The sequence below is a fragment of the Mustela nivalis genome (genome assembly GCF_964662115.1).
Source record: "Mustela nivalis genome assembly, chromosome: 20".
Lineage (NCBI taxonomy): Eukaryota > Metazoa > Chordata > Mammalia > Carnivora > Mustelidae > Mustela > Mustela nivalis.
This window is the reverse complement of record NC_139039.1, coordinates 25987763-26013978: the sequence shown is the minus strand read 5'-3', so window position 1 is coordinate 26013978 and position 26216 is coordinate 25987763. Positions and strand designations below refer to the sequence as shown.

The 26216-nt window shown below is 42.0% G+C and overlaps 1 protein-coding gene and 1 pseudogene across 2 annotated transcripts; both read left to right on the top strand.

Annotated features, from left to right (window-relative positions):
* The first annotated feature begins 1236 nt into the window (after positions 1-1236).
* On the top strand, positions 1237-26216 carry CYP4V2 (cytochrome P450 family 4 subfamily V member 2). Its single transcript, XM_082715649.1, has 11 exons — positions 1237-1592; positions 7782-7894; positions 10190-10275; positions 11061-11251; positions 11647-11716; positions 13974-14100; positions 16040-16225; positions 19248-19350; positions 23124-23258; positions 23351-23530; positions 24926-26216. Exons 1-11 carry the CDS (start codon positions 1319-1321, stop codon positions 25096-25098), a joined length of 1638 nt encoding a protein of 545 aa, XP_082571775.1. The 5' UTR covers positions 1237-1318; the 3' UTR covers positions 25099-26216.
* Positions 3104-4310, top strand: LOC309855417 (protein BTG3 pseudogene; annotated as a pseudogene). The gene has a single exon. The product of its transcript is annotated as a protein BTG3 pseudogene (transcript).

Below are 26216 nucleotides of genomic sequence, written 5' to 3'. Positions count from 1 at the left end.
TGTTTGACAGAGAGAGAGATCACAAGCGGGCAGAGAGGCGAGGAAGCAGGCTGTCTATCCCAGGACCCTGGGATCATGACTGAGCCGAAGGCAGAGGCTTAACCCACCGAGCCACCCAGGCGCCCCTATGATAGCTTTATTTCTAAGGTTAAGGCAGGAATGAGGAAGAGAGGGAACTTGGTAGTTGAGGAACACAGCTCTGGGGGCACAATTCAGGGTCCTCGTCACTGTCCTTTTCCTTCTGCAAGCTCAGTGGTTGCTCTTCTCTCCCTTTTGAGATTGTCATTACTACTGTCTCTTTACCAAACCCTCCTTTCCCAGCTTCTCTTACTTCGGCTTCTTTCAAAGGCCTTGACCTCCCCCCCTGACTTGTGCTTTTGGTTGCTGGCTTTACGCGGTCCCAAGGATCTTTGGGGATATATTTGGATCACAGCAAACCAGCTTTCCCTTGTCTCAATCAGGCATGTGATACAAACTGAAAACCGGTGCTCCTGAGGTTGTTGCCCCTAACACTCCCCTAAATCAAGGTAGACCATGCTCCAAGTTGAAGCTGGGCTCCAGAGCTGTGCTCCAAAGGCTGGGTTACCAACCAGATGCTCTTTATTTCAATTTTGTTTAGAGATTTTATTTATTTATTTGACAGACAGAGATCACAAGTAGGCAGAGACACAGGCAGAGAGGAGGCTGAGAGGAGGAAGCAGGCCCCCTGCCGAGCAGAGAGCCCGATGTGGGGCTCAATCCCAGGACCCTGAGATCATGGTCTGAGCCAAAGGCAGAGGATTAACCCACTGAGCCACCCAGGCGCCCCTATTTCAATTTTTAAACTATGGCTGTCTCTGGCTGGAGTGCTGTGACCAGCAGCGGGGACCTCAAACCCAAAACTCAGCTCACCCTGACCACACGCAGCTGCCTTAAATTTCACCCACATTCTCCTCCCACTTCACTTAAATGCCTTTATTTACGTTCAGCAACACGCTAAGGATCCCCGAAGCCGTTTTCCGGTCTTTCGGTTTCTGCTTAACCAGATAAAGAGGCCCGTGGTCATTACGTAGGTGTTTGCGGAGCACAATTAACAACCCCTGCGGTGCTTTTCTGCGAGCCTCATCCCGAGGCCCAGGGCGGCCCCTGCAGCGGGAAGCCTCGGTCTCCCGGTCCCCGTTTCAGGGAGGCCAGGCGCAGGCCTGTCTTCCGTAGGGGGGGAGGAGGAAGAAGTGAACCCGCCGGGCGCACCTCTTCCCCCTTCGGGGAGCGCTGGCAGCCTGCGGCGTCCGGAAACTCCTCCCAGGACCGTGCACTTGAACTGCAGGGGGCGGGTCCAATGCCCCGCCCCTGCGCTATAGGCAATCTCTGTCCCTCTGCGGAGCGGACTCGGAGCGCGATGCTGACGCTGTGGCTGGTGCACTGGGGGCAGAAGCTGCTGGTCTGGGGCGCGCTGGGCGCCTTCTCGGTGGCGGGCGCCACCCTGATCCTGAACCTTCTGCAGATGCTGACGAGCTACGCGCGGAAATGGCAGCAGATGAGGCCCCTTCCCACGATACCCGGCGCCTTCCCGTTGGTGGGACACTCGCTGATGCTGAAGTCTAACGGGAGCGGTAAGGGACCGCGTCCAGGCCGGACGCACCCACACCCGGGGGCCGTCAGGCTCCTTGCCTGCGGGGCCCACTAGCAGGAAGCCGTAGGGCGCAAGAGCTCCGCGGGGCCTCTGCCGGCTCCGCGCCTGCTCCCCGCGCGCCCGCCTTCTCCGCAGCCGAGACCACCTCTGCTGGAGGGGCTGGCTGGTTTGGGGAAGGAAGAGTCTGTCCCCGCTAGAGAGGGGGATTCCCAGTTCTATCCAGTTTGCCCTGGGACACCTGATAAAATCTGGGCTCCCCTTTCTTTATGTACAGGCTAGAACGCAGTATTTCTAAAACCCTGTCCCCCCCCCCCCCCCCCCCAGCGCTTTCTCTGCTTTTCCACTCCTAACTACTCCTATCTCAAAACACTGCCTGTCTTGGCTCTGGGCTGTTAAAACCTTAAGGGCAGAAACTTCCCTGGGACTGTGGCGAGTACCTCCGAACGGTACCATTATCCTCCACCGACCCACCGCCCTCCGGAAATTCAGGAACTGGAGGCTGGTTGGAGACTCTCCTCCCTCCCCACACTCCTTCTTTCTTGACCTTCTTATTTTAGTTCTTTTAAGGAGGTTCCATAATAACAGTAAACTGTGAGGGCAGGGCTTCTGGGTTTTCTACCGATAGCTTTTTTTTTTTTTTTTTTAATTATACAGAATGTACTTTTAAAAAATTGTAAAAAAAAAAAAAAAAAAAAAAAAGTCCTAACATAGATTTGGCCATTTAAAACATTTTCAGTATAAAATCCGGTAGTGTTAAGTATATTTACTCTACCGACAGCTTTCTGAAGAGATTGATTTATGCTTTGTTGATGAAAAAAATAAAAACAAAAACACAACACTTTAAGTTAGAAAGCTTTCAAAAGTATTTGATATTTGCAGTTTCCCCTCGGGGACAGTGAATTAGATCTTAGCACTTCATTTTAAGGGCTGTGTAAGTTGAGCTGAAAATTTTTTCCTGAAATGAAGTGATCTAAAATGAGCCTAGGACCACAACTCAGTTTCACTTCAGATTAATTGTAAATAACAGTTTTACTAGTTGAACATTAACTCCAAATCTTGAAGGATTCTTTTCCAACTCTGTCCCCCACCCACTGCCAAAATGCTGTCATTTCAACTTCACAGAAATAAGTAAGGCCTCATGGAGGAGTGTTTATCAAAATATTGAAAATGTTTCCAGGCAGAAGAAATCCAAGTTAACTTTTCACCACCTAAACATCAATGTGACTAATGTTGCAAGAGATTGAAGAAGTGTTTAGATATATGAAAACCATGTTTGTAAAAATTGTCTTGGTTAATACTAAAAGCAGAGCTAATCTCTCCTTCTACCCCGAGGCTTTATAGCATGAAAAAATAATGGTGTAAAAATACTAACTTCTCACCCCCAATAAGAAATAACATGTTTAAAAATGTCATCAGACTGCTCAGAACTAGGCTCGCTGCGCTCGCTGTCGCCAAGCGCCGGCCCGCTGAAGCGGCGCCCTGGTCGGCGGCGGTGGGAAAGATGACGAATGAAATTGCTGCTGTTGTCTTCTTTTTCACAAGGCTAGTTCGAAAACATGACAAGTTGAAAAAAGAGGCAGTTGAGAGGTTTGCTGAGAAATTGACTCTTATACCTCAAGAAAAATATAAAAATCACTGGTATCCAGAAAAACCATCAAAAGGACAGGCCTACAGATGCATTCGTGTTTTCAGAGAGTTGATCCTGATGTCCTGAAAGCCTGTGAGAACAGCTGCATCTTGTACAGTGATCTAGGCTTACCAAAGGAACTCTGTGGGTGGATCCATGTGAGGTGTGCTGTCGGTATGGAGAGAAAAACAATGCATTCATTGTTGCCAGCTTTGAAAATGAGGATGAGAATAAGGATGAAATCTCCAAGAAAGTTACCAGGGCCCTTGATAAGGTTACCTCTGATTATCATTCAGGATCCTCTTCTTCAGATGAAGAAACAAGTAAGGAAGTAGAAGTGAAACCCAGTTCCATGACTGCGACCCCAAGCCCTGTGTACCAGATTTCAGAATTGATGTTCCCACCTCTTCCATTGTGGCACCCTTTGCCCAGAAAAAAGCCAGGAATGTACCGAGGGAATGGTCATCAGAATCACTATCCTCCTCCTATTCCATTTGGTTATCCAAATCAGGGAAGAAAGAATAAACCTTATCGCCCAATTCCAGTAACATGGGTACCTCCTCCTGGAATGCATTGTGACCGGAATCACTGGATTAATCCTCACATGTTAGCACCTCATTAGCTGCTTTTGATTCTGTTGGTGTCAGTGTTGAGAGAAGGTAGAATAAGGCTGACCACATTCAAAGTTAAAAATTCATACTCATAGTAGTAAAGTTAGATGGGCCAAACCGTCAAACTTATTTTTATAGAAAAGTTATTGATAATAATCTTTCTTAAAAAATATATATGCACTTTAGATATATTGATATAGTTTGAGAAACTTTATTAAAGTTAGTCAAGTGCCTGAGTTTTTAATATTGGACTTGAGTATTTATATATTGTGCATCAACTCTGTTGGATACGAGAACACTGTAGCAGCAGACGATCTGTTCTAGCACTTTTGAGCATTTACTTTATGGAGAGTATGTAAGTTATTTATACACAGGAAATCTATTTTATGTCATTGTTTAGAAGAATTACGTGAGATCATGTAGTTGCAAATAAAAAGTAGTTTGAGGCCAAAAAAAAAAAGTCATCATATTCTTTTGGGAAATTTTTCTAAGAATGGAAATCTCCAGTGAGTGAGACGTGTTTCAAAATACATGGTGAGTTAGTTGATTAGAATATTTAAGGTAATTCTCCTTGGAGTTACTTTCTGAGTGAAGAGAATGACAATATACTGGCTTTTACAAAGGGACTTTTTAATCCAGCAAATACTGGATTTTGGCATCAGACAAAGCTCTGCTCAGTTTCCAACTCTGCTACCAAGTTGTTTAAATTTGAGAAGTTGTTTCAAACTCTCTAAAAGGAGAAGAGCAAGAGAAGAAAAAGGAGCAGAGAAGAACTACAACAGCCAGAAAACACTGAACAAAATGGCAATATCAGTAATTACTTTAAACACAAATGGAAGGGACTGAATTCTCCAATCAAAAGACATGACGTGGCTGAATGGATAGAAAAAGAAGACCCACCTATATGCTGCATGTAAGAGACTCACTTAGATATAAGGACACACACAGACTGAACGTGGAGGGGTAGGAAAAGAAGTTTCATGCAAATGGAAACCCAAGAGAAAGCTGGAATGCTGTACTTATGCCAGACAAAATAGACTTTAAAACAAAGACTGTAATGAAAGACCAAGAGGGTATTCCATAATGACAGAGGGGTCAACCCAACAAGAAGATAGAGCATTTATAAATATGTGTGTGTGTGTGTGTGTGTGTGTGTGTGTAACCGACAAGCACCAAAATACATAAAGCAAATATTAAAGCTAAGTTAGAAGGTTTGGGGGTTTTTTGTTTTATTCTTTTTATTCTTTTCTTGTAAAAGTAACTGTATGACAGAATTATCTTAAGGACTAAATTTAATGCATGCTGTTTCTAGATCACTGTCTAGCAGTTGGTCAGAGTAAGTTCCTTAAGTGTCCATCAAACTTGGAGCCCCTTCTTGTCCCCAACATGGAGCTAAACAAAGTGATTGATGTCAGATCATTCTAAGATATATTCTCTGTTCTCAGTGACCTTGTCGGTTGGGCAGGAGGCTGTGCTTTGAATCTGTGGCCACAGTTCTGGTCTCAGGGCTGGCCTCAGTAATCTCTCCTGGAGCTCTGCAGTTGGCTTTTCATTGGCCTTGCAAACCAAACTCTTGCTCTGTAGTTCATTATGTCAACACCTGCCTCTCCAAACTGTTCTCTGATATTGGACCCGATACCTTCAAACCACAGGCTCACACTTCCCTGTCTCCTCTGTCAGATCAGGCCAAGGCAGGCAGTTATTATCATAAAGCACGGTCTTTTGACACTGTTGATTTGACCCAGCTCTTTTCATAGAAATTTTGACAACTGTTTGGACCAGGAGACATTTTCAAGCAATATGGTGCAATGGTTAAGATGGCATCTTGTATGGTTTTACTGCCTTAAGTACAAAGCCAGATTCTATAATATACCAGCTCTGTGATATTGGGCAAGTTACTTAGCAGTGCATAATTTCCCCCATTGGGACAGTAATAATAGTGCCTTTCGTCTAACTATGGTAAGGCAGAAAAAACAATGCATCAAAAACCCTAACACTAGGTCTGACATGTAATAACTTGCTGCAGTAAATGAACACGACTTAATGGATATTAGCTATTTGGGGATAACTATTTCTAAGTTTTATGTACAGAATTCTGCAAACACTTAAAAAAATCATTTATGTTTATTTAGCATCATGTGTAATGGGCATCTGTGAGCCTTAGCTCCTCTCCCACTGCATTTTGTGCAGCTTGCCCTGAAGCCTGGGAATGGGTGAAGCTTACAGGTGAATAAGGAGCAAAGATGGGCTGAGCATGCACACATTTATTGGCATTGAAAAAGAGCCACAAAGTTGAATGGTTCATTTGTCCATTTGTCCTTGGTGCACAAATTCCCATGTCAAAACAGCTCTGTCAAAATCTTAAGGACCATATTCGTAGCCTCACAGTGGGGTTGGAATTAGCCTTGGTATTGTCAATCAGACATTCCCTTTGCCCAGAAGAAGCCCAGAATCCCCATATGCCTACCAATTAGCCTGCCCCGCCCCCACTCCTCCCTACCTAGATTTTCCCAGCCGTGTAAAGAGGTTTCTGCCCTGTTTCCTGACATGTGATCAGTTCCCCAACTAGGACTCAAATCCTCCCTTAACCTCATCTTGTTTGACTCGTGTTCCGAAAGCAGGTCTAACCTTTGTCATGTCTTTTCTCTGAGGTCTGGACCCTGTATCTTAATTCTTTAGTCCCTAGCTACTGTCGTTTTTTTCTCACTCAGAAAACACTCAACAGAGAATTTTGTCATGGCTTCATCTCTTGTAATGCCATACTGGATTCCCCCAGACAAGGGCCTCATGGACTGCAACATGGAAAAGTGTTCACTCCCAAGTTTCCCACACTCCTTCGATGCTAGTTGGGATTGACGATCACCATTTCCCCACACCTAATGCAAGGACCCACTGTCCTGCACGGCCAATGCCCCTAACCCGGCAGCATTGAATCCCAGGATTTTCCCCACCCCCAGAAGCTTTCTGTGGCCCCAGGGGATTCACAGGTCTTACCACATTAGTGTTACTGTCCTAAAATATGACTCCAGGCATAGTAGTCCTCATCAGAAACTTCCAGTTACTCAGTTACTCCTCAGAGCATATACAAGAAAATCAAAGCCTCCAATGCTCCAGTCTCCTCTTCCAATGGCCTATATTAGGCTTTGGCTGCACCTTTGGGCAATTTCCAGACCTCTGCACTTCTGCTCTGCTGTTTCTGCTGCTTGGCTTACATTCTGCCTCTCCCCCTACTTCCTCCTTTTCTGCCTATAAAAATACAACTCGTTTTTTTTTTTCAATATATGTTTTTGTTGTTGTTGTTTGTTTGTTTGTTTGTTTTTTAAGATTTTATTTATTTTATTTATTTATTTGTCAGAGAGAGAGCGAGCGAGAGCAAGCACAGGCAGACAGAGTGGAAGGCAGAGTCAGAGGGAGAAGCAGGCTCCCTGTGGAGCAAGGAGCCCAATGTGGGACTCGATCCAAGGACGCTGGGATCATGACCTGAGCCGAAGGCAGCTGCTTAACCAACTGAGCCACTCAGGTGTCCCAATACAACTCGTTTTTTAATGCTCAAATGCCACCTTCGTCATGAAATTTTTTCAGTCCTCCCCAGGAGAATCAGTAACTCCTCAGACTAAAACTTGGATTTTAGCAACCATTTCATTTTCTCTGGTGCTGCAGAAGTCACCATCTCCCATGCTTAGAAGCTCCTTCAGAGTAGGGATTGGGTCCTTTGGAGGTGCACGTTTCTGGGTTGTTATCTTATAATTAAATTACCTTCGCCATGCAATCATTATATCACTTAATAGAAACTGTGTGGTTTACCTTGAAGATGTGAGAGATGTGGGAAATATTAAGTGACTTGCCCAAAGTAAACATATTAACAACAACAACAAAAACCCAAACCCAAAAGACACAAGAAACTCATTGAAAATTAAATATTGTCTCCCAGAATTTTTTCAGCAGATCATTGAGTATACCGAGAAATACCAAGATCAGCCACTACTGAAACTCTGGCTTGGGACCATGCCAGTAGTGACCATTTTTAAAGCAGAAAATGTGGAGGTGAGTGTGTGGTCAGTATGACCTCTAGTCCCCTTCATGTCTGATGGTGCGAGAATCTCATCAGAATAAATAGGACAACATTGCTCTTATATTTAATTGAATTCAGCATATTGAGCAGCTCATTACATATTTGGGGCTATGTAGGTGCCATTTAATGTTTTCCAGATGTTGTCTTAATCCTGGGGAGGGTAGCAACCTCTGGACAAAGAAGCCTCTGGACGCATTTGTTATCAGGTCCGAGATATTTGGTCTTCTTTCTTTCTTTCTTTCTTTCTTTCTTTCTTTCTTTCTTTCTTTCTTTCTTTCTTTTGGAAAGTCTGCATAGGATGTAGTTTTTGTTTTGTTTAAGATTTTACTTATTTATTTGAGAAAAAGAAAGAGAGAGCTTGAGAGGAGAGAGGTCAGCGGGAGAAGCAGACTCCCTGCTGAGCAGGGAGCCTGATGTGGGATTCGATCCCAGGACTCCAGGATCATGACCTGAGCCAAAGGCAGTTGCCCACCCAACTGAGCCAACCAGGTGCCCCAAAAGGATATAGCTTTATAGAACTACAAATAAGTAAATAAATTCCATAAGGCGAGTGGGCAAGTTATCTACCAGGCTCTGTTTCAAGAGTTCAAAAATAAAAGACTAATAAGCTAGGAATATTTTTCTCAAGAGATTAGAGTTTCTGATCCATTACAAGTTTACTCTTCCACATTAATTTTCTTAAAAAAGAATGCACCTATGATACTGATAGGGCAGATATCATTAATCCATGCTATTGAAATAACTGCTCAAAACAATTGTATACCTTTTACTCATCATTATGATACCCGGAGATTTTCTTGTGGTTTGATGAGAAAAGGATTAGGGTCAGGGAGTAAGAATGGGATAAACAGAGCTTCTCGAAAAAAATTAAATATAACTTCCTAGGCATTAATGCTGGGATATGTCTTTCTTAGTTACTGCAGTGAAAATGTTAGATTTCTCTTGTACCGCACTATACCAGCCTGGTTCAGAACAGGTAGTAAGGAGACAGGTGTAGGATTTCAACCACTGTGGACTTGGTGTGAGCAGGTTCAGTATGTATGTGAGAGATCTGTCCAGAGTGTGTGACTGGAGTTAGGAGCCTGGCGAGGATTTTGTGCTCAGACCTAAAGGCTCATCCCTTTTACTTCACCTGGATTCCAGGTGATCCAATCACATTCATGGGTTTCAGTGTTACTCACTTGCTGGAGATACTCAAATGTGTACCTCTAGGTCAAGTCCTTATCCTGGACATCATTCCTATTTCAGACCGTAGCAACTCGAATGTCTCCAAGTCATCATGCCCCAAAATGAACTTCTGATTTTCATCTCCGTGAACATGGTCATCTTTTGATTCATTCATCTTCTCTCTCCCATCCTCCCACTCTCAATAAATGACTCCACTTGGTTCCGAGTTCATTGTAAGAACCAGAGCTTTATCTTGGACGTTTTCCTTTTTCTCAACTCCATTTTTTCCCAAGACTGAATGACAGTTACATGTTCAAAACTCAACTTGAGGGACACCTGGGTGGCTCAGTTGGTTAAGCAGCTGCCTTCGGCTCAGGTCATGATCCCAGCGTCCTGGGATCGAGTCCCACATCGGGCTCCTTGCTCGGCGGGGAGCCTGCTTCTCCCTCTGTCTCTGCCTCCCACTCTGTCTGCCTGTGCTCGCTCTCGCTCCTCTCTCTCTCTGACAAATAAATAAAATCTTTAAAAAAAAAAAAAAACTCAACTTGACTTCCCTTAAAGCACAGGAATAAAAATGAATCACAGAGAAATAATAGCTATGAGATGTTCCTTTATTTTTTATCTGACAGAGACACAGTGAGACAGGGAGCAGCAGAGGGAGAGGGAGAAGCAGGCTCCCCGTGGAGCAGGGAATCCAATGTGGGGCTCTATCCCAGGACTCTGGGATCATGACCTGAGCCAACGGCAGATGCTTAACGACCAAGCCACCCAGCCGCCCCTATGGGATGTACCTTCAAAGTAGTGTTCTGGCGTACCTGGGAGGTGGCTCAGTGGGTTAAAGACTCTGTCTTCAGCTCAGGTCACGATCTCAGGGTCCTGGGATCGAACTCCACATCGAGTTCTCTGCTCAGCGGGGAGCCTGCCTCCCCCCCCCTCTCTGCCTGCCTCTCTGCCTACTTGTGATTTCTGTCTGTCAAATAAATAAATAAGTCTTTTAAAAAAGAAAAAAAAAGTAATGTTCTAGCCAGGTAGAATTCAACTTTGAGTTGAAATTGTTTTGATCTCTATATATCTCTCAATTTTTTTTTTCTCTTTCCAAGGTAATTTTAACTAGTTCAAAGCAAATTGATAAATCTTATATGTACAAGTTTCTGGAACCATGGCTTGGCCTAGGACTTCTTACAAGGTATGTCATTGTAGATCTGTAAAGCTGTCTCACAGAAACCGTTACTCCAATAGGTAATTGATTATGTCAGGAATTGACACAAAGTAGTTCTCCTGTCTGCAAGACTGTGCTACCAGGAAGTATGAGAGAATCTGGAAGGAAAGTTGTGGAGAACAGTGGGCTCTGACAGACAAGAGTCCAGGTATGGTCATCTCCAGCCATAGGACTCAATAATGATGATGACCAGCGTTTCAAGAAGAGTCAGGTGCTGGTGTACAAAAAAGAAAGGAAAGGAGAGTTCGGGGCAGGCAGATCTTGAAAATCCAGTGAAAAAAGCAGTCAGCCCCAGTGAAGAATATGGAGCACAAAATCTCCATCCTGGAACTTGTGTCCAGACATAGGGCTCCATCCTCTGAGAGAAGGCCTGCCAAGAGAAAGGCAAAACCTTTGTGGGGTCTGTGGAGAATTTGAAAATAGAAGAGATCAAAGTAGAATCACGGACCAGGTTTTTAATAGAGGGGAGGAAAAAAAAATTCTAATTTTTAGAAACTTGGAACTTGGAAATTTAGAAAAATTCTTAAATTTTTCAATTTTTATGAGTGCCCCTTTAAACATTAGTAATATAGAATAATAGCTAAACAATGCACAGTCAGTAGCTATCTATCAGCCTTTGTCTTTCTGACCGAAGCATTTGACAATGTATAGATTAATCTCTTTCAGGAGAGTTTTGTTGACTTGGCTAAATTTATACTTTGTTTGTTTCCAATGTTGCCTCTCTTGTTCATGACCATGTATTGTGTTTCTAGTACTGGAAACAAATGGCGATCTAGGAGAAAAATGTTAACACCCACTTTCCATTTTACAATTCTGGAGGATTTCTTAGATGTCATGAATGAACAAGCAAATATATTGGTCCATAAGCTTGAAAAGCACGTTAACCAAGGAGCATTTAACTGCTTTTTTTACATCACCCTTTGTGCCTTAGATATAATTTGTGGTAAGTCTCACTGATTTGTTTCTAAAGTTATGGTGTAGAGACAGAATGGCCCAAACGGAAAATAACATTGCAGCGGGAAGGTGAATGAGGTTGATCGGAAAGGATATTGGGTTTGTCAGGGTGGTCCTAACGCTCAGGTCCCTGAAAAGCAGCAGCCACTGTGAGGGTTCTGAGCAGGACAGTCACAGAGCCAACATGCCTAGGAGGGCAGAGGGAAAAAGGAGCAGGAACAGGGCGTAGGAGAAGATCAAAGTGAAGAAGCAAAAGGGGAAAGAACAATTTTAAAATCTCTGAGAACAGAACAGGACTTACGACTTTTTTTTTAAGTGTTTGCCCTTGGAAAATAGAGGAAATGTGCTTGAACTGAATGGTTGCTTCTTGTCCCTGTTTTGCAGAAACAGCTATGGGGAAGAATATTGGTGCTCAAAGTAATGACGATTCCGAGTATGTCCGCGCAGTTTATAGGTAACTGAAGTCCTTTTAATTATCTTATCTTAATTATCTTATTTTAATTATCTTTAAAATGGGTACTGATGGGCGCCTGGGTGGTGCAGTGGGTTAAGCTGCTGCCTTCAGCTCGGGTCATGATCTCAGGGTCCTGGGATCGAGTCCCGCATCGGGCTCTCTGCTCAGCAGGGAGCCTGCTTCCTCCTCTCTCTCTCTGCCTGCCTCTCCATCTACTTGTGATTTCTCTCTGTCAAATAAATAAATAAAATCTTTAAAAAAAAAAAAATAAAATAAAATAAAATAAAATAAAATAAAATGGGTACTGATTAGGGCTTACATTTTTTTAAAAAATTAGCGCTAATAATTTCTGTGATTCATAATTATTAATTATTAATGAATTATTAATCTTTTCATTGTTTCAAAATAAAACGATACTAAAATTGACCTAGTCATTTAAGCATGTATATGGCCAGGAGAGGAATGGTTTTTTAAATGATGACACACCCAGATTATGCTATAATTTAAAATGATTTTATAATATATTGAAAAATTACATTATGATGTAAGTGATAAAGATAAAAACAATTTTTTAGGGGCGCCTGGGTGGCTCAGTGGGTTAAGCCGCTGCCTTCGGCTCAGGTCATGATCTCAGGGTCCTGGGATCGAGTCCCGCATCGGGCTCTCTGCTCAGCGGGGAGCCTGCTTCCTTCTCTCTCTCTGCCTGCCTCTCTGCCTACTTGTGATCTCCCTCTGTCAAATAAATAAATAAAATCTTTAAAAAAAAAAAAAAACAATTTTTTAGTATGATTGCCAGTAGGTATAAAAAATATTTATAGAAAGAAAAAACTAGAAGATACTATACCAAAATATTATCTGTGGTTACTATTGTTTTGTGTGTGTGCTTCTCTTTCTTACAGTGTTTTGGGTTTTTTTGTTGTTCCTTTGTTCATTCTCCTTTCCCATATTTTCTGCTCTAAGAATATATTGTTTTTTAATTGAAATAATCAGTTTTGCTTTAAAAAAAATGGCTTGCAGGTATTCAACGAGTAAGAGTCAGGGCCAGGATTTGATTTGATGTTTCCTATCTTTAAGCTCACTTCTCATTTCACTTTATTTTCATAAATATTTACTGAGCATCTGTCACCTGCCATTCATGGCTCTAGGTGCTGACTAGTTTTATCACAGCACACAAACAGGAAGAATAGCAGGGAGACACACACTGTAATGAGTCCCAGCATAAATTCTAATAATCGCTTAGAAAGAAAAGATCAAGTTGACATTAGAAAGGAAAATTGGGGGGGTGGGGGCATCTGGATGGCTCAGTCCATTAAGTGTCCAACTCTTGATTTTGGCTCAGGTCGTGATCTCAGCGTTGTGAGATCAAGCCCCTTATGGGGCTCTGCATTGAGTATGGATCCTGCTTCGGATTCTTTCTCTCCCTCTGCTTTCCACTTGAGCTTTCTCTCTCTCTGTTTCTCTCTCAAGAAAGGAATAAAGAAAGAAGGAAGGAAGGAAGGAAGGAAAGAAAGAAAGAAAGAAACAAACAAAGAAATGAAGAAAGAAAGAAAGAAAGAAAGAAAGAAAGAAAGAAAGAAAGAAAGAAAGAAAGAAAGAAAAAGAAAGAAAGAAGAGATGAAAAGAAAAGGAAAAGGAAAGAAAAGAAAAAAGGAAAGGAAAGGAAAAGGAAAACAGGGATATGTCCAATGGATGACTCTCAAGAAACACCTCTCTGAAGAACAGATGTCTAAGTCCATCCCAAAGGAGGGGAACCTGTTGAGGTCTTGCTTCTTTATCACTGGAAAAGACGAGGCAGGTCCTTGGGACAGCTGTGTGAGCTGGGTGCTTGGTGAGCACTTCTCTCTGGAAGAGGGCAACCACCCGTGTCCTCTCACTCGAGAGGAATGATCAAGCAAATGAGAGGATATTAAAAAGAGGCAGATTGCATCCCAGTGTGCGATCCAAGAGCCACAGCAGCCTTGGGAGGTCCAGAGCTGTTTCTGAAGAAACAAAAGCAGACATCAGATGGCCACCTAGTAAGGCTGTTCTGTAAGGAATTCCTCCTTCCACTAATGAAACCATTAAAATGTTAAGCTTCCCTGGACATGTAAAAGCCCATGCATTCATGTTGAGTGTAGAGCACGGAGCTCTCAGTAGCCTCTAAGACAGATCATCTTCATTTCCATATACTACTCTTGTTGAGAGCAGGCACCAAAGAGGTGCTAAAGAAATACACGTTTCTCATGCATCAGCTGATGTCTTTTCATCCTGTTTATAGAATGAGTGATTCCATACATCGAAGAATGAAGGCGCCCTGGCTCTGGCTTGACTTTCTGTTTCTCACATGCAAAGAAGGGCGGGAACACAAAAGAAGCCTAGAGGTCCTCCATAACTTTACCAATAATGTAAGTCCGCCATTCATTTTTTTGTCGTGGTAAAAGATATATAATATAAAAATTTGCTATTGAAGCCAGCTGAAAGGTCCCCTTTGGTGGCAGTAAATACATTCACAATGCTGTGCAGCCATCACCACCGTCCATTTCTAGAACTTCTTTAAAAAATCCATGATTTTTGTGTTTTGTGAATATAACCAGTGCAGGACCATGGAGCCTGTGCCTTATAAAACTTGAATGGAATAATAGACAAAAATAGGCAACATGATTATATTTCAATTCTGTATTTAGTAAATATTAATTAAACACTTGCTAAGTGTCAAATGCTTTACCTAGTGTTAGAAATAGAGTATTGAGTAGGACCTGTATGTTCCCTACCCTAAAAAGTTCCATTTAGTAACAGAGGTTATCTATTAAAAATGACAAAATGAGGGCGCCTTGGTGGCTCAGTGGGTTAAAGCCTCTGCCTTCAGCTCAGGTCACGATCCCAGGGTCCTGGGACTGAGCCCCACATTGGGCTCTCTGCTTCACGGGGAGCCTGCTTCCCCTTCTCTCTCTGCCTGCCTCTCTCCCTACTTGTTATCTCTCTCTCTCTCTCTGTCAAATAGCTAAATAAAATCTTTTTTAAAAAAATGACAAAATGCAGTATGAACTGTGAATAGTTTTTAATAGGGTGCTGTATTAAGAGAATAAAGAGATGAGGATTATAAGGGTCTTCTGGGAAAATGTCTGGAATAGACAGTTTTCAAAGGCAAAGGGCCTTTTTGGTAGTATTTCAACTCAGAAAAGATAAAAATTAACTGGATATTACTATTTTATTTCCAATTCAAAGCTAACAAAGAGATAGTGATGTTGTTTTCCGATATAGGATATCAGTCTGCATTAAAGACGAATCTAGAACAACCACCTGGCTTAGGAGACTGGACAACAATCTGTCTTTCATGGATACAATTGAGTTTTTCCTCAAATTTCATGCATGAATATCAGTATCAATAATTAATGAATTCCAAACCAGATGAACAGTTATTATTCGGTTAATAAATATTGAAAATTGCATACTGAATCTGAAGCACCAAGGGTTCCTTCAGGACATCTTGCCCTCAAAGAACTTGGGGTCTATTCATTCAAACCACTTGGTTGAGTCAATTGCCTGACAGGAGAAAAAAACGTTGAGTTGGTGGCTTTCACGCTTCCATTCATTCAGCAAATAACGAACGTTCTCAAAATGCCAGGCCATGTTCTAGAGTTTGGAAATAGATCTGTAAACAAAGACAAATTTGCTTTCATATGGGTCATACATTTGAATTAGAAAAGAAAGACACCAAATACAAAGTGTAACATCATGCCAGATGGACAGGGAAATGGGAAAAAATAAAGCAGGCTTGGGAAGATAGTGCTAGGGACTAGTGTCGCAGGGATCAGGAAAGGTCTTTCTGACAGTGTGATGATGTGCAGAGACTTGAAAGAAAGGAGGGAGCCAGCCATGCGGAGGAAGTAGTCTCACCAGAAGGAACAGCAAGCAAACAGGTGAACTGATCATCAACTTGCTATTTCTTTTTTCCAGTACAACATGTAATTACAGTGATGGGTCCTGAATCTACCATACAAGGACTGCGTTCTCTCCACACCTATACTTTTATCTCCTTGGCTCATTCAGACCTCTAGAGACGATTAGGCTGTACCCCATTGGAAAGACTATAAAAAGAGCCCTCGAAAATTCCGAAGTTACCTGACATTAAATTCATCTTTCGAAGTCTTATCAAATAATGCCCTAAAATTGATCAGGAAGCTTGGCTGTATTTTTATAAGAGCCTAAGTTATTACTGTGATAGCAGGGATAGGAAAGGTTTAGAAAAAAATAAGTTAAAGAAGCTAGTATATTTCCATAGGAAGGCGTATGGTTAGGCTCTAATAAATTCCAAACAAAAGCATGTGATTGCTTAAATCGTAGGTCATCGCTAAACGGACCAGTGAAATGAAGAGAGACAAAGGACACAGAAGTGCTGACAAGGACTCTTCATCTTCCAAAAATAAACGCAGGGCTTTCCTTGACTTGCTTTTAAATGCGACTGATGATGAAGGGAATGAGCTAAGTCATGAAGAAGTTCGAGAAGAAGTTGACACTTTCATGTTTGAGGTATTTTATATCATCATGCTATTTTCCGATACCTTTAAATAAATTTCAGGTTTTTTTGGAGAATCTTTAACATTATTTTTAGAAGTTTAATGAAATTTTATGTATTTATTTTAAAGATTTTTTTTTTTTAGATTTATTTTAGAGAGGGTGGATGGGCTGGGGGAGAGAGAGAATCCTAGTAGACTCCACACTGAGCATGGAACTTCCTGTGGGTCTCGATCCCACGACCGTGAGATCATGACCCGAGCCCAAGCCAAGAGTCAGATGCTTAATGGACTATGCCACTCAGGCGCCCCTAATGAAATTTTAAAGTAGCTTCATATAATTAAGGAAAAATCATTAGATTAGCATTAAAGATTATAAAATTTAATTTTATATTTAAGTATCAGTATAATTAATTTTATAATTAAGTATCAGATCAACTTCCTTGTTCAGAAAATCTTTGATTCATGGTGGTTACAGAATAGATACAGAGTAGATACATTTTTTTTCTCAAAATAATCTAAGGTCTATCAGACTTTCCCAAGCAGAAGAGCAGCCAGAAATTACTGTCCATTCTCTACATCGCTTCACACTTCCTTTTCATCTCTAAAACCCATGAGTCTGTTTCTTCACTAGCTTCTTTTAAAGAAGTCTGTCTTCTTCCTGCCTCTACCAATGAGTACTTAGCTACTGCTGTGAGCTGCCCCAGCTGAAGGAGAGAGCAAGAGTCCTCCCGAGAATTTAACCAGTTTGTGATTCTAAAAAGATTTGTGATCTTCAAATAATAGTAATAATAAAAGATGCACTTTTACAGAGATAATTCTAACTATATTAACTATTACAAGGAGTGAGTCTCAATACGTGGCTTGCCAAATAAAGAAATGTTTTTTAAGCACCATGTGGTGATATTTTGGAAGTGGAGGAAAGCAGAAAGCATCAGAAGTTTTCGATGGCTCAGTGTACGTTCAGCGGTGTGTTCGCTGCTCTGCCAGCAGCCGTCGGGATGTGAGGCTAGCACCTGTCTGTCAGTCTGTCTGTTTTTCCTAAGGGAGGACAGTCAGCGCCCTGGAGCAGGAAGCAGGTGGCATTAAGCTTCTGTCAACTTGGCTTCTCCTTCTGGTTCATACTGGCCCTATGAGATGGTTTCAGTCATCCCCGATCTCTGTCCCAGCTTTCCTGCGTAAAATAGAGAGATGGCGTAGAGCAGTGATTTCAAAGTTCTTCTTTAAGTAGAGCACTTTATTGAAAAGAAATGTTGTGCAGAGAATGGACATCTACTTAGCCAAAAAGTGGAGAGGGTTTCAGCATGTGGGCTCTGGGGCCAAGTCCCAGCCATAACACATCCTAGAGGTGTGACCTCGGGCCCCTCATCCAGCCTTTCTGGGTGTCAGCATCCTCGTTGTCAGAGCACGGGGCTTGTAGTTTAGACCAGTAATTTTTTAAAGTGTCCCAAGAATTGTGCCTGGCATGTGGGGAAGTATGTAGCAGATATTGGCTGTTATTTGATGTCGAAGGGGAGAGACCTTCTCCCATCACCACCCCATTTGCACACATATGTGCGTACGCATGCACTTACACATACGTGCACACACACACACACACACACTCACTGCCATCCACGCGCCTATCCCTACACATATGTACCTGTATATGGCACACACACACCCATCTCCCACCAGTGACCTCGCACACCATGAAAACAACCAGACCAAAGAATGCTCTCTTTCTTCCAGTTTTAACATTCTTTGAAATCCTAAGTTTTTTTCTTCTTTGCATGGAATAGGAGGCATGCCCCAGACTCTAGGAGTGAGACCTCCTCCCTAAGGGAGCTGCAGGCTCTCAGTGCCCGGCCTTCCATTGCCTGGCTGCCAGGCACTGGATAGGAAGGTTTTTGCCCCTGCCCCACCCCAGCAGCGTGCTCTGGTAAAATCCATGCTTTGTTTCATTTCATCCTGCTTTCTCTGGGTTTCTCAGACAAAAGGAAATAGGACTTTCACCCTCCAGTATTTGATCTCGAAAAGGTGAATAACAGTATCAAGTATTTCATGATGTTTTCGTGAAGAACAATTCTGTTGGTTTCTGCAAAGTACTTAGTGTTTTGTCTGGAACTCGGCACATGTTAAATGAAGCTATTGATCAATTTCTTGCAATGAGAATATTCAGAACTGCATAGATACCGCCTCGTGTCCAAGGGACAGGTAAAACCTACCTTGCAAGTGGGGGAAAGTAGAGAAGTACAGATCTGGCAAAGCTGGCTCATAAATATCACACATTTCCCCACCTTTATTTTTTTTTTAAAGATTGTATTTATTTAGGGCGCCTGGGTGGCTCAGTGGGTTAAGCCGCTGCCTTCGGCTCAGGTCATGATCTCAGGGTCCTGGGATCGAGTCCCGCATCGGGCTCTCTGCTCAGCAGAGAGCCTGCTTCCTTCTCTCTCTCTCTCTCTGCCTGCCTCTCAGTGTACTTGTAATTTCTCTCTGTCAAATAAATAAATAAAATCTTTAAAAAAAAAAAAAAAGATTGTATTTATTTATTTCAGAGAGAGAGAAAGAGAGCACAAGTCGGGGTGGGGGGGGCAGAGGGAGAAGCTGACTCCCCACTGGGCTGGGAGCCTGATGTGGGACTTGATCCCAGGACCTCAGGATCATGAACCGGAGCTGAAGGCAGATGCTTAACTGACTGAGCCCCCCAGGCACCCCTGGACTTTTACCCCTTCAAAACTGTCTGGTGTGCCCCATTCCTGGGAATGCCCCTTATCAGCACAGTGAACCACCGGGTGGACAGCACAGCACAGCTGTCTCACCGGGTGGACAGCTCCATGTAGCAAAGAAATGTCTCTCTAAGCACGAACCTCCACCTTGAAGGGATTATTTTATCTGTTTGCTTCTCACCAAGGTGAGATGCTGTGTGGAATGAATTTATATGTTCTGGAGTCACATTGCAGCTGTTAGATCCAGAGACAATTCAGAACAGGGTCATCATTCCTGATCTTCTTGATATAATTCTGCTTTGTAAGCCATGTTTCTTCTCACATTTGTAGGGCCATGATACGACTGCAGCGGCAATAAACTGGTCCTTGTATCTATTGGGTTCTTACCCAGAAGTCCAGAAACAAGTGGACAGTGAACTGGAGGAAGTGTTTGGTATGTCTGACCCCATTGTTAGCTGCTCCGTGAGTCCCAAGTCCACTGAAACAAATGCCACTGAAAGCGCTCATCAAGGATGTGCAGTAGGGCCTGTTGTAAAGACACCATCATAAGCAGGAAAGCTCCCCTGTGGGATTCCTTCCAGTACTGTCTCCTTTGCAAGGCCTATTCTGCTGACTTACAGGCATTTTGTAACTGCCTGGCACGTGACTGCCTTGAGCTGGGTGCTGGGGATGCACAGACAAATGCTGTTGTCTCTGAGGACCTCACTGCTTAGTAGATGGACCAGCTGTTGTGCATGGAAACCTGGCTTTGCACTTGAGTAATAGGAAGAAGGTGCTCTTTGGGAGCAGCAAGGAACAGGTGATATTAGAGGGCGTCCACGAAAGCTGTTCCATATTGGATTGCGTCTGGCCACAAATGAGAGGAAAGGTGGGTTAAGCTGGTGGACATACATTTCAATTACACAACCAGCAATCTGCTTGTGTAGTTGGGTATGCAAGGTGTAAGAGTGTAAGTAAGGAGTCCTAGGCGGAAGCCAACAGAGATGTTGTCAGAGGCCCAGTCTTGCTCTTTTATGCTCTCTGTTCTTCACCATCATGGCTTTTGTCTTCTTGATTGTTGTTCTAAGTCTCATGTTTGTCTTCAAGACTAGAGGAAAGAGGGACAATGAAGTGTGCTGGTCAACCACAAAGAGGCCATGCATTGTACCATCAATTTTATCCTTTGTTTAATCACACATCATATGGCTCCCAAAGCTGGGAGGAGGAAATAAAAGATTGGTGCAGCCAACCAAAAAAGTGGTATCTGATACAGTTGCATGGAGACAAGAAGTAGGAAGGGGAAAATAAAGGTAAGAGGAGGAGAGGTCAGGCATTCTAGAATGAGGAGAACAGATGGACAATGGCACGGAAATGGAAACATCTGGAAGACAGTAGTGAATAGTGAGGGGCAGCTTGGATTTAGAACCTAGAGTAGGACATATTGAGAGATGAGTTCGGACAAGTTGTTTTGTGTTCATATGATGTGAGAACTGGAATTTCATCCCAAGAGGGAAGACTTTTATTTTGTAGAACATAGACAATCTAAACTTGTTCACTCTGCTTCCGTAGTCATTTTATTTTTTTCTGTATTGATTTTAATTTCTCTCATATTGCTTACAGTGAGTTAATCTGGTCTTTGAAAAACTCACACCTTATTTGTGGATACGTTCACATTTTGTATCCTCTACAATGTCTCACTTGTTGCTGGTCCCACAAAAACTTTTTGATATCACATAATTAAAATGCCGTTATTCTAGATGCTTTATTCTGGTGCTTCTCCTGTTTTCTGTGATGGTGCCTCACTTTCTCTTCTATCCCCAGTATTAGCTCTAAAATTTCACGAGCAACTAATCTTTGGGCATTAAGTTGCAAGTTATAATTCCTCTTGTTACACATAAAATTAACATTTATTTGTGTCTGTTTAGTTGTTTTGCAACAAAGCAACTTATACACTGTTAGTGTTTAAAACTGACCATTCGGGGCACCTGGGTGGCTCAGTGGGTTAAAGCTTCTGCCTTTGGCTCAGATCATGATCCCAGAGCCTGGGATCAGGCCCCGCATTGGGCTCTCTGCCACCCCCCGCCGGCCTCTCTGCCTACTTGTGATCTCTGTCTGTCTGTCAAATAAATAAATAAATAAATATTTTAAAAATAATAATAATTAATTAATTAATTTAAAAACCTGACCATTCCCCCCCACCCAGTGAAACAAAAAGAAAATTTAAAAATAAACAGGAACAAAATTACACTAGAGAATGTCAATTCCAGATAAGTTCTTATAGGCTTGCTGAGTCTCCTATCCAGTGGTAGGGCTCAAGTCATGAGGAGAGGATTTTATTTCTAAAGTGTCATCCTAAACTTCAAGGATGCCCATTAAACATCACAATTAAACATGCCAAAGGAGAAACTATGCTATAAAGATACCCACTTCGTCTCTAACCAAGAGATCTCTAACCCACCCTTCTCTGATCTTCTAGAAACCCATTTAAAAAGAAGTAAATAAAAATACAAGAAAGTAGACATATACATGTTGGTAAATGCTAACTGTCCATATTCACATAAAGACATGTAATATCTGAGCCCAATATTGAGGAAAAGGAGAAAACCTAGAATTCTATGCACCAACACATGGGAACCAAGTACTCTCCATCTTTAATAGAGCTAAGGGAGCAGATGGTGTGTTTTGTTTGTTTTGGTTTGGTTTGGTTTGGTTTTTTGTCCCCCAGAGAGCACAGTAGTGTTGTTTATACGAAGTTTTGGTTGAGACAGAAAGGGTTAAGAATAAATTTGGAATAGAAAAGGGTAGAGTTTCTCTTCCCAGTGTATTGTGCTCAAATTGCCCCCCAAAATAAGTTGAGACCATTGGTGTAAAGGAGAGAAGAGAGATTTCAAGAATAGCATGACTGAGCGCAAGGGAGCTGGAGAAAATTAAAACAAGAAGATTGGACTCCATCAGTCTTCCATTTTTCATTTCCTCCATCTCCTCCCTCCCCCACTTTCCTCATCTTCTCCTTCATTCCCATTCCCGTCTTCCTTAGTAGATTCCTCTCCTACATCCCCTTCTTCATCATCCATGTCAGGAACTAAGAAGTACTGTCATGGATTTGGCCAAAAACCATCTTGGATGTCCTCTCCTAACTCACCTGTGCCTGCATCAGCGTGGTCAGTAAACCAGAAAAAGAAGCTTTCTGGTTTCTCATGCTCCCCCTTCCCACTGGCTTTATTTTGCATTTGACTGGAGCATCTCTTCAAATCCTTTCCGATTTCCATTTGACTTCAGTAGGCTTTAAAGATGGATCACCCTCTCATCCAGATGAAATTCTCTGGAGAGAACTTTAAGGAAGGGTTTTTATCAAAATGAACACCTATTCTATAATGATTTAATATCTTCAAATTCGGTCACTTTGACTCTGGTCAGATAATGCCTCTTCGTCTTCCTCTCTAAGTAATAGCAGATTTGTGAGTGGTTGACAGATGCTGTTACCCCAGAATTTGGGATTTGGGTGATCAATTCCATCCTCCTTTGGAAACATGATTGAGGCATTTGTTATATTTCTGTTATCACTTCAAAATTCTTTACTGGCTTTTTCCTTAAGTCCGTCTATTTCATTTTGTACCTCATCAGTATGTTCATTTGCTCCTTGCTCTTCTTCCTGTGGCAAGTCCAGAGAGGTTGATGTCTCCTCTGGCCTGGAGGCAGGAGGCAATCTCCCTGTCTTTGTTTGACCCAGGCACGAAAGGCTTTTAGGGGCCTTGCTGGGGAGAGAGTCCAAGAAGCTGACCCAAGAGATGTATATCTGGATTCTCTGAGAACTCAAAACTAACCATTTTAAAGTGTATGATTTAGTGTATTCACAATGTTGTGCAGCCATTACTCTATCTAATTCCAGGACATTTTCAGTACCCCAAAACGTAACCCTGTACTGTTAATCAGCCATACTCCCTTCCCTCTTCCTCCAGCCACTGGCAACCACCAATTTACTTTCAGTCTCTACGGATTTACTTGTTCTGAGCCCTTCCTATGAATGGAATCATACAATACATGACCTTTCGTGTCTTGCTTTCTTTCACTTAACAGGTCTCATTTTGTTTTGATTATGTATAATAGAAATCCTACTTTGGCTGTAAGTATTTAACATTTGGTGCTTTGATTAATTCCTCTTGGATGTCCCATTCCCCAAGCCCACAGAGTTCTCTCATGGTCATCTCGTGTATTTCCTTTAACCAGGGAAGTCTGATCGTCCTGCCACCTTAGAGGACCTGAAGAAACTCAAATACCTGGAATGTGTCATTAAAGAAAGCCTTCGCCTTTTTCCTTCTGTCCCTTTATTTGCTCGTAATATTAATGAAGATTGTGAAGTTGGTAAGCACTCTGTAATTGGAAGAGTAGGTAGAATGGATTTTTTAATGTCCATCTTACTCCATTCTTATGGCATATTGCCTACCTCTTGACAGGGGGTTACAAAATTGTGAAAGGCTCTCAAGTCATCATCATTCCCTACGTACTGCATAGAGATCCAAGATACTTCCCAAATCCTGAGGAGTTCCAGCCCGAGAGGTTCTTTCCTGAGAATTTGCAAGGACGCCATCCGTACGCATACGTGCCCTTCTCTGCGGGACCCAGAAACTGTATAGGTTTGTATCCATCAGAATTGATTTCACCTTTCCAGCCCACATGGTAGTGCATTTCTCACAGAAATTTCTTTGCGATGTAGTGTCTCATAGGCAACAGTCTTTTAAAAAACTGGTTTCTTTTCTCCTCCCCCTCGCTATATGTTATTGTTCCAAAAAAGACTATCATAAAGTAGATTAATTTGCTAGGGCTGCTATAACAAAATATTATCAACTGGGTGGCTTAAACAACAGATCTTCATTTTCTCATATTGTGGAAGCTGGAAGTCTGAAATCGAGGTGTCAGCACGGTGTTTTTTTTCTGGGCACTTTCTAAAGCTTGGCTTGTAGATGGTTGTCTTCTCCCTGTATCTCCCCAGGGTCTTTCCTGTGTGTGTTGTGTCCTGATTTCTTCTTTTTATTTTTATTTTATTTTTAAGATTTTATTTATTTGAGATAGAGCGAGAGAGAGAGATCATGAGTAGGGGGGACGGGTAGAGGGAGAAGCAGACTCCCCAGTGAGAGGGGAGCCTGATCCCAGGACCCTGGGATCATGACCTGAGCTAAAGGCAGATGCTTAACCAGCTGAGCCACCCAGGCACCCTGATTTTTTCTTTTAATAAAAAACACCATTCAGATTGGATTAAGGTCCATCCATATGACCTCATTTTAAGTTAATTAACCTCTGTAAAAGCCCTATCTGCGAAACAGCCACATTCCAAGGTACAGGGTTAGGGCTTCAACACATGAATTTGGGGAGGGACACAGTTCAGCCCATAACATAAACACAATCAGTTACATAGTAGAGTTTTAAAATGTCAATTTTAGACCAAAGAAGAATATATTTTATATGGTGGAAAATTTATTTGTAATGATTAGCTGTATTTAACCTAATATCTGTGTTTGTTGCTTTAAGAATTGCATCATGCAAAATGAAAACAAAGACTGCTCACCATATGGCCAGCTGAATTACTTAACCAAAATGAATGCATATCACCATGTATTATAAACACTTTCACTTTAGGATCTCCAGCATTTTATCATCCATGTAAATGCAGGTGTTAGTAAAATGAGGTCAGATTTAAATGATGAATCTGAAACATATGGTGACTCTATAGTAAATTAAAGGCCCAATAAGAAAGCCATCTAAAATAGCGATTCTCATGCTTCAGTGACCCCAGAATTTTTCTGGGATATTGCTCAAATACAGATACCTACCTCATCCGACCTATTCAGATGCACTGGGTAGGAGCAGAGAAGGGAAATGAAGAATCTTCCTTTTTAACAAACATCCCCAGTGATTCTGATTGTCCCTACTGTGAAAATATGAAATTGCTTGCTTTCTCTAATAGGATCTGTGATTTCTCAGATTTGAGATATATGTGTAATTAAAGTAATGCTATTTACATTAATTTGAAGGTCAGAAATTTGCCATAATGGAAGAAAAGAGCATTCTTTCCTGCATCCTGAGGCATTTTTGGGTAGAATCCAACCAGAAAAGAGAAGAACTTGGTCTAGCAGGAGAGCTGATTCTTCGTCCAACTAATGGCATCTGGATCAAGCTGAAGAGGAGAAATGCAAATGAATCCTAACCGTGTAACTGGACTGTGCCTTTGGCATGTAAAAGGTCTTTCTTGAAGGAAACTGGATTTACTATTTCTAGGTTGGAGATCAATACTCTTAGTCCCTAGACCTCTTTCTTTCTTGTCCTGCTTGCCTTGCGGTCAAGTCCACCAAAGAGTTTTATATTTTCATCACCACCATTGATCTTATCCTTGGTTTTGATCCCAAAAGTAGGGTTAACTGATGACGGCACCCAAATAAACATAGGACAAGTTTCTCAACAAAAGGATCCACGACTAACTCAATTTCACTTGGCAGATCCAAAAGATATAATTTAAAGTTCCAGAATTTTTAAAAGGTATTCTTATAGACTAGGGAACATATCTATGCCTGTATACATATGCATTTAATTTGAAAAGCATGAGTAATTAAGTACTTAGGCATAAGAAGCTTAAGTTTTTTAATTATATAAGTGGCATCAATTACGAGAAGAATTATTATTACAGCACTTTTGGGATTCTATCACCTAGAGTAAATAATTCTTATGTTGACTCATAGATTCTGTTCCTACTTCCCTTTTGACTATGTGCTTGTAGCCATGACTTCATTATTCATAGTATCACAACTACCCTTATGTATCATATACAGTTGGGAAAGATTCCTCTTGGTAATATCCAATCTCACACATTGCATCCAGGTTAAATTATGGCCTTTGGAGCGGGAAGGTCCTTATTGCTTATCTTGTTTGCACTCCCTTTCATTAGAAGAAAGGAATGAGATCAATGAGAAGGCAAGTTTCTACCCAGAGCCATGCCACTAGCGGGCAATAGGGCCGGAAACAGAAATCTGTATTCTATATCTCACCAGGCCCAATGCAATAGACTTCACTATGTCTACTTTTACTTTATGGAACTCAGGTCTGTAACTAGGTGTGTCACTAGAACACAGGTTTTTGGGGCACCTAGGGGGCTCAGTGGGTTAAAGCCTCTGCCTTTGGTTCAGGTCATGGTCCCGGGGTCCTGGGATCGAGCCCCGCATTGGGATCTTTGCTCTGCGAGGAGCCTGCTTCCCCCTCTCTCTCTCTGCCTGCCACTCTACCTGCTTGTGATCTCTGTCAAATAAATAAATAAAATCTTAAAAAAAAAAA

Coding starts and splice junctions, on each gene's coding strand:
- CYP4V2 (XM_082715649.1), top strand. CDS start 1,319: ATGCCCCGCCCCTGCGCTATAGGCAATCTCTGTCCCTCTGCGGAGCGG. Junction 1,593..7,781: donor GCTGAAGTCTAACGGGAGCG/GTAAGGGACCGC, acceptor ATTGTCTCCCAG/AATTTTTTCAGCAGATCATT. Junction 16,226..19,247: donor TTGACACTTTCATGTTTGAG/GTATTTTATATC, acceptor TCACATTTGTAG/GGCCATGATACGACTGCAGC.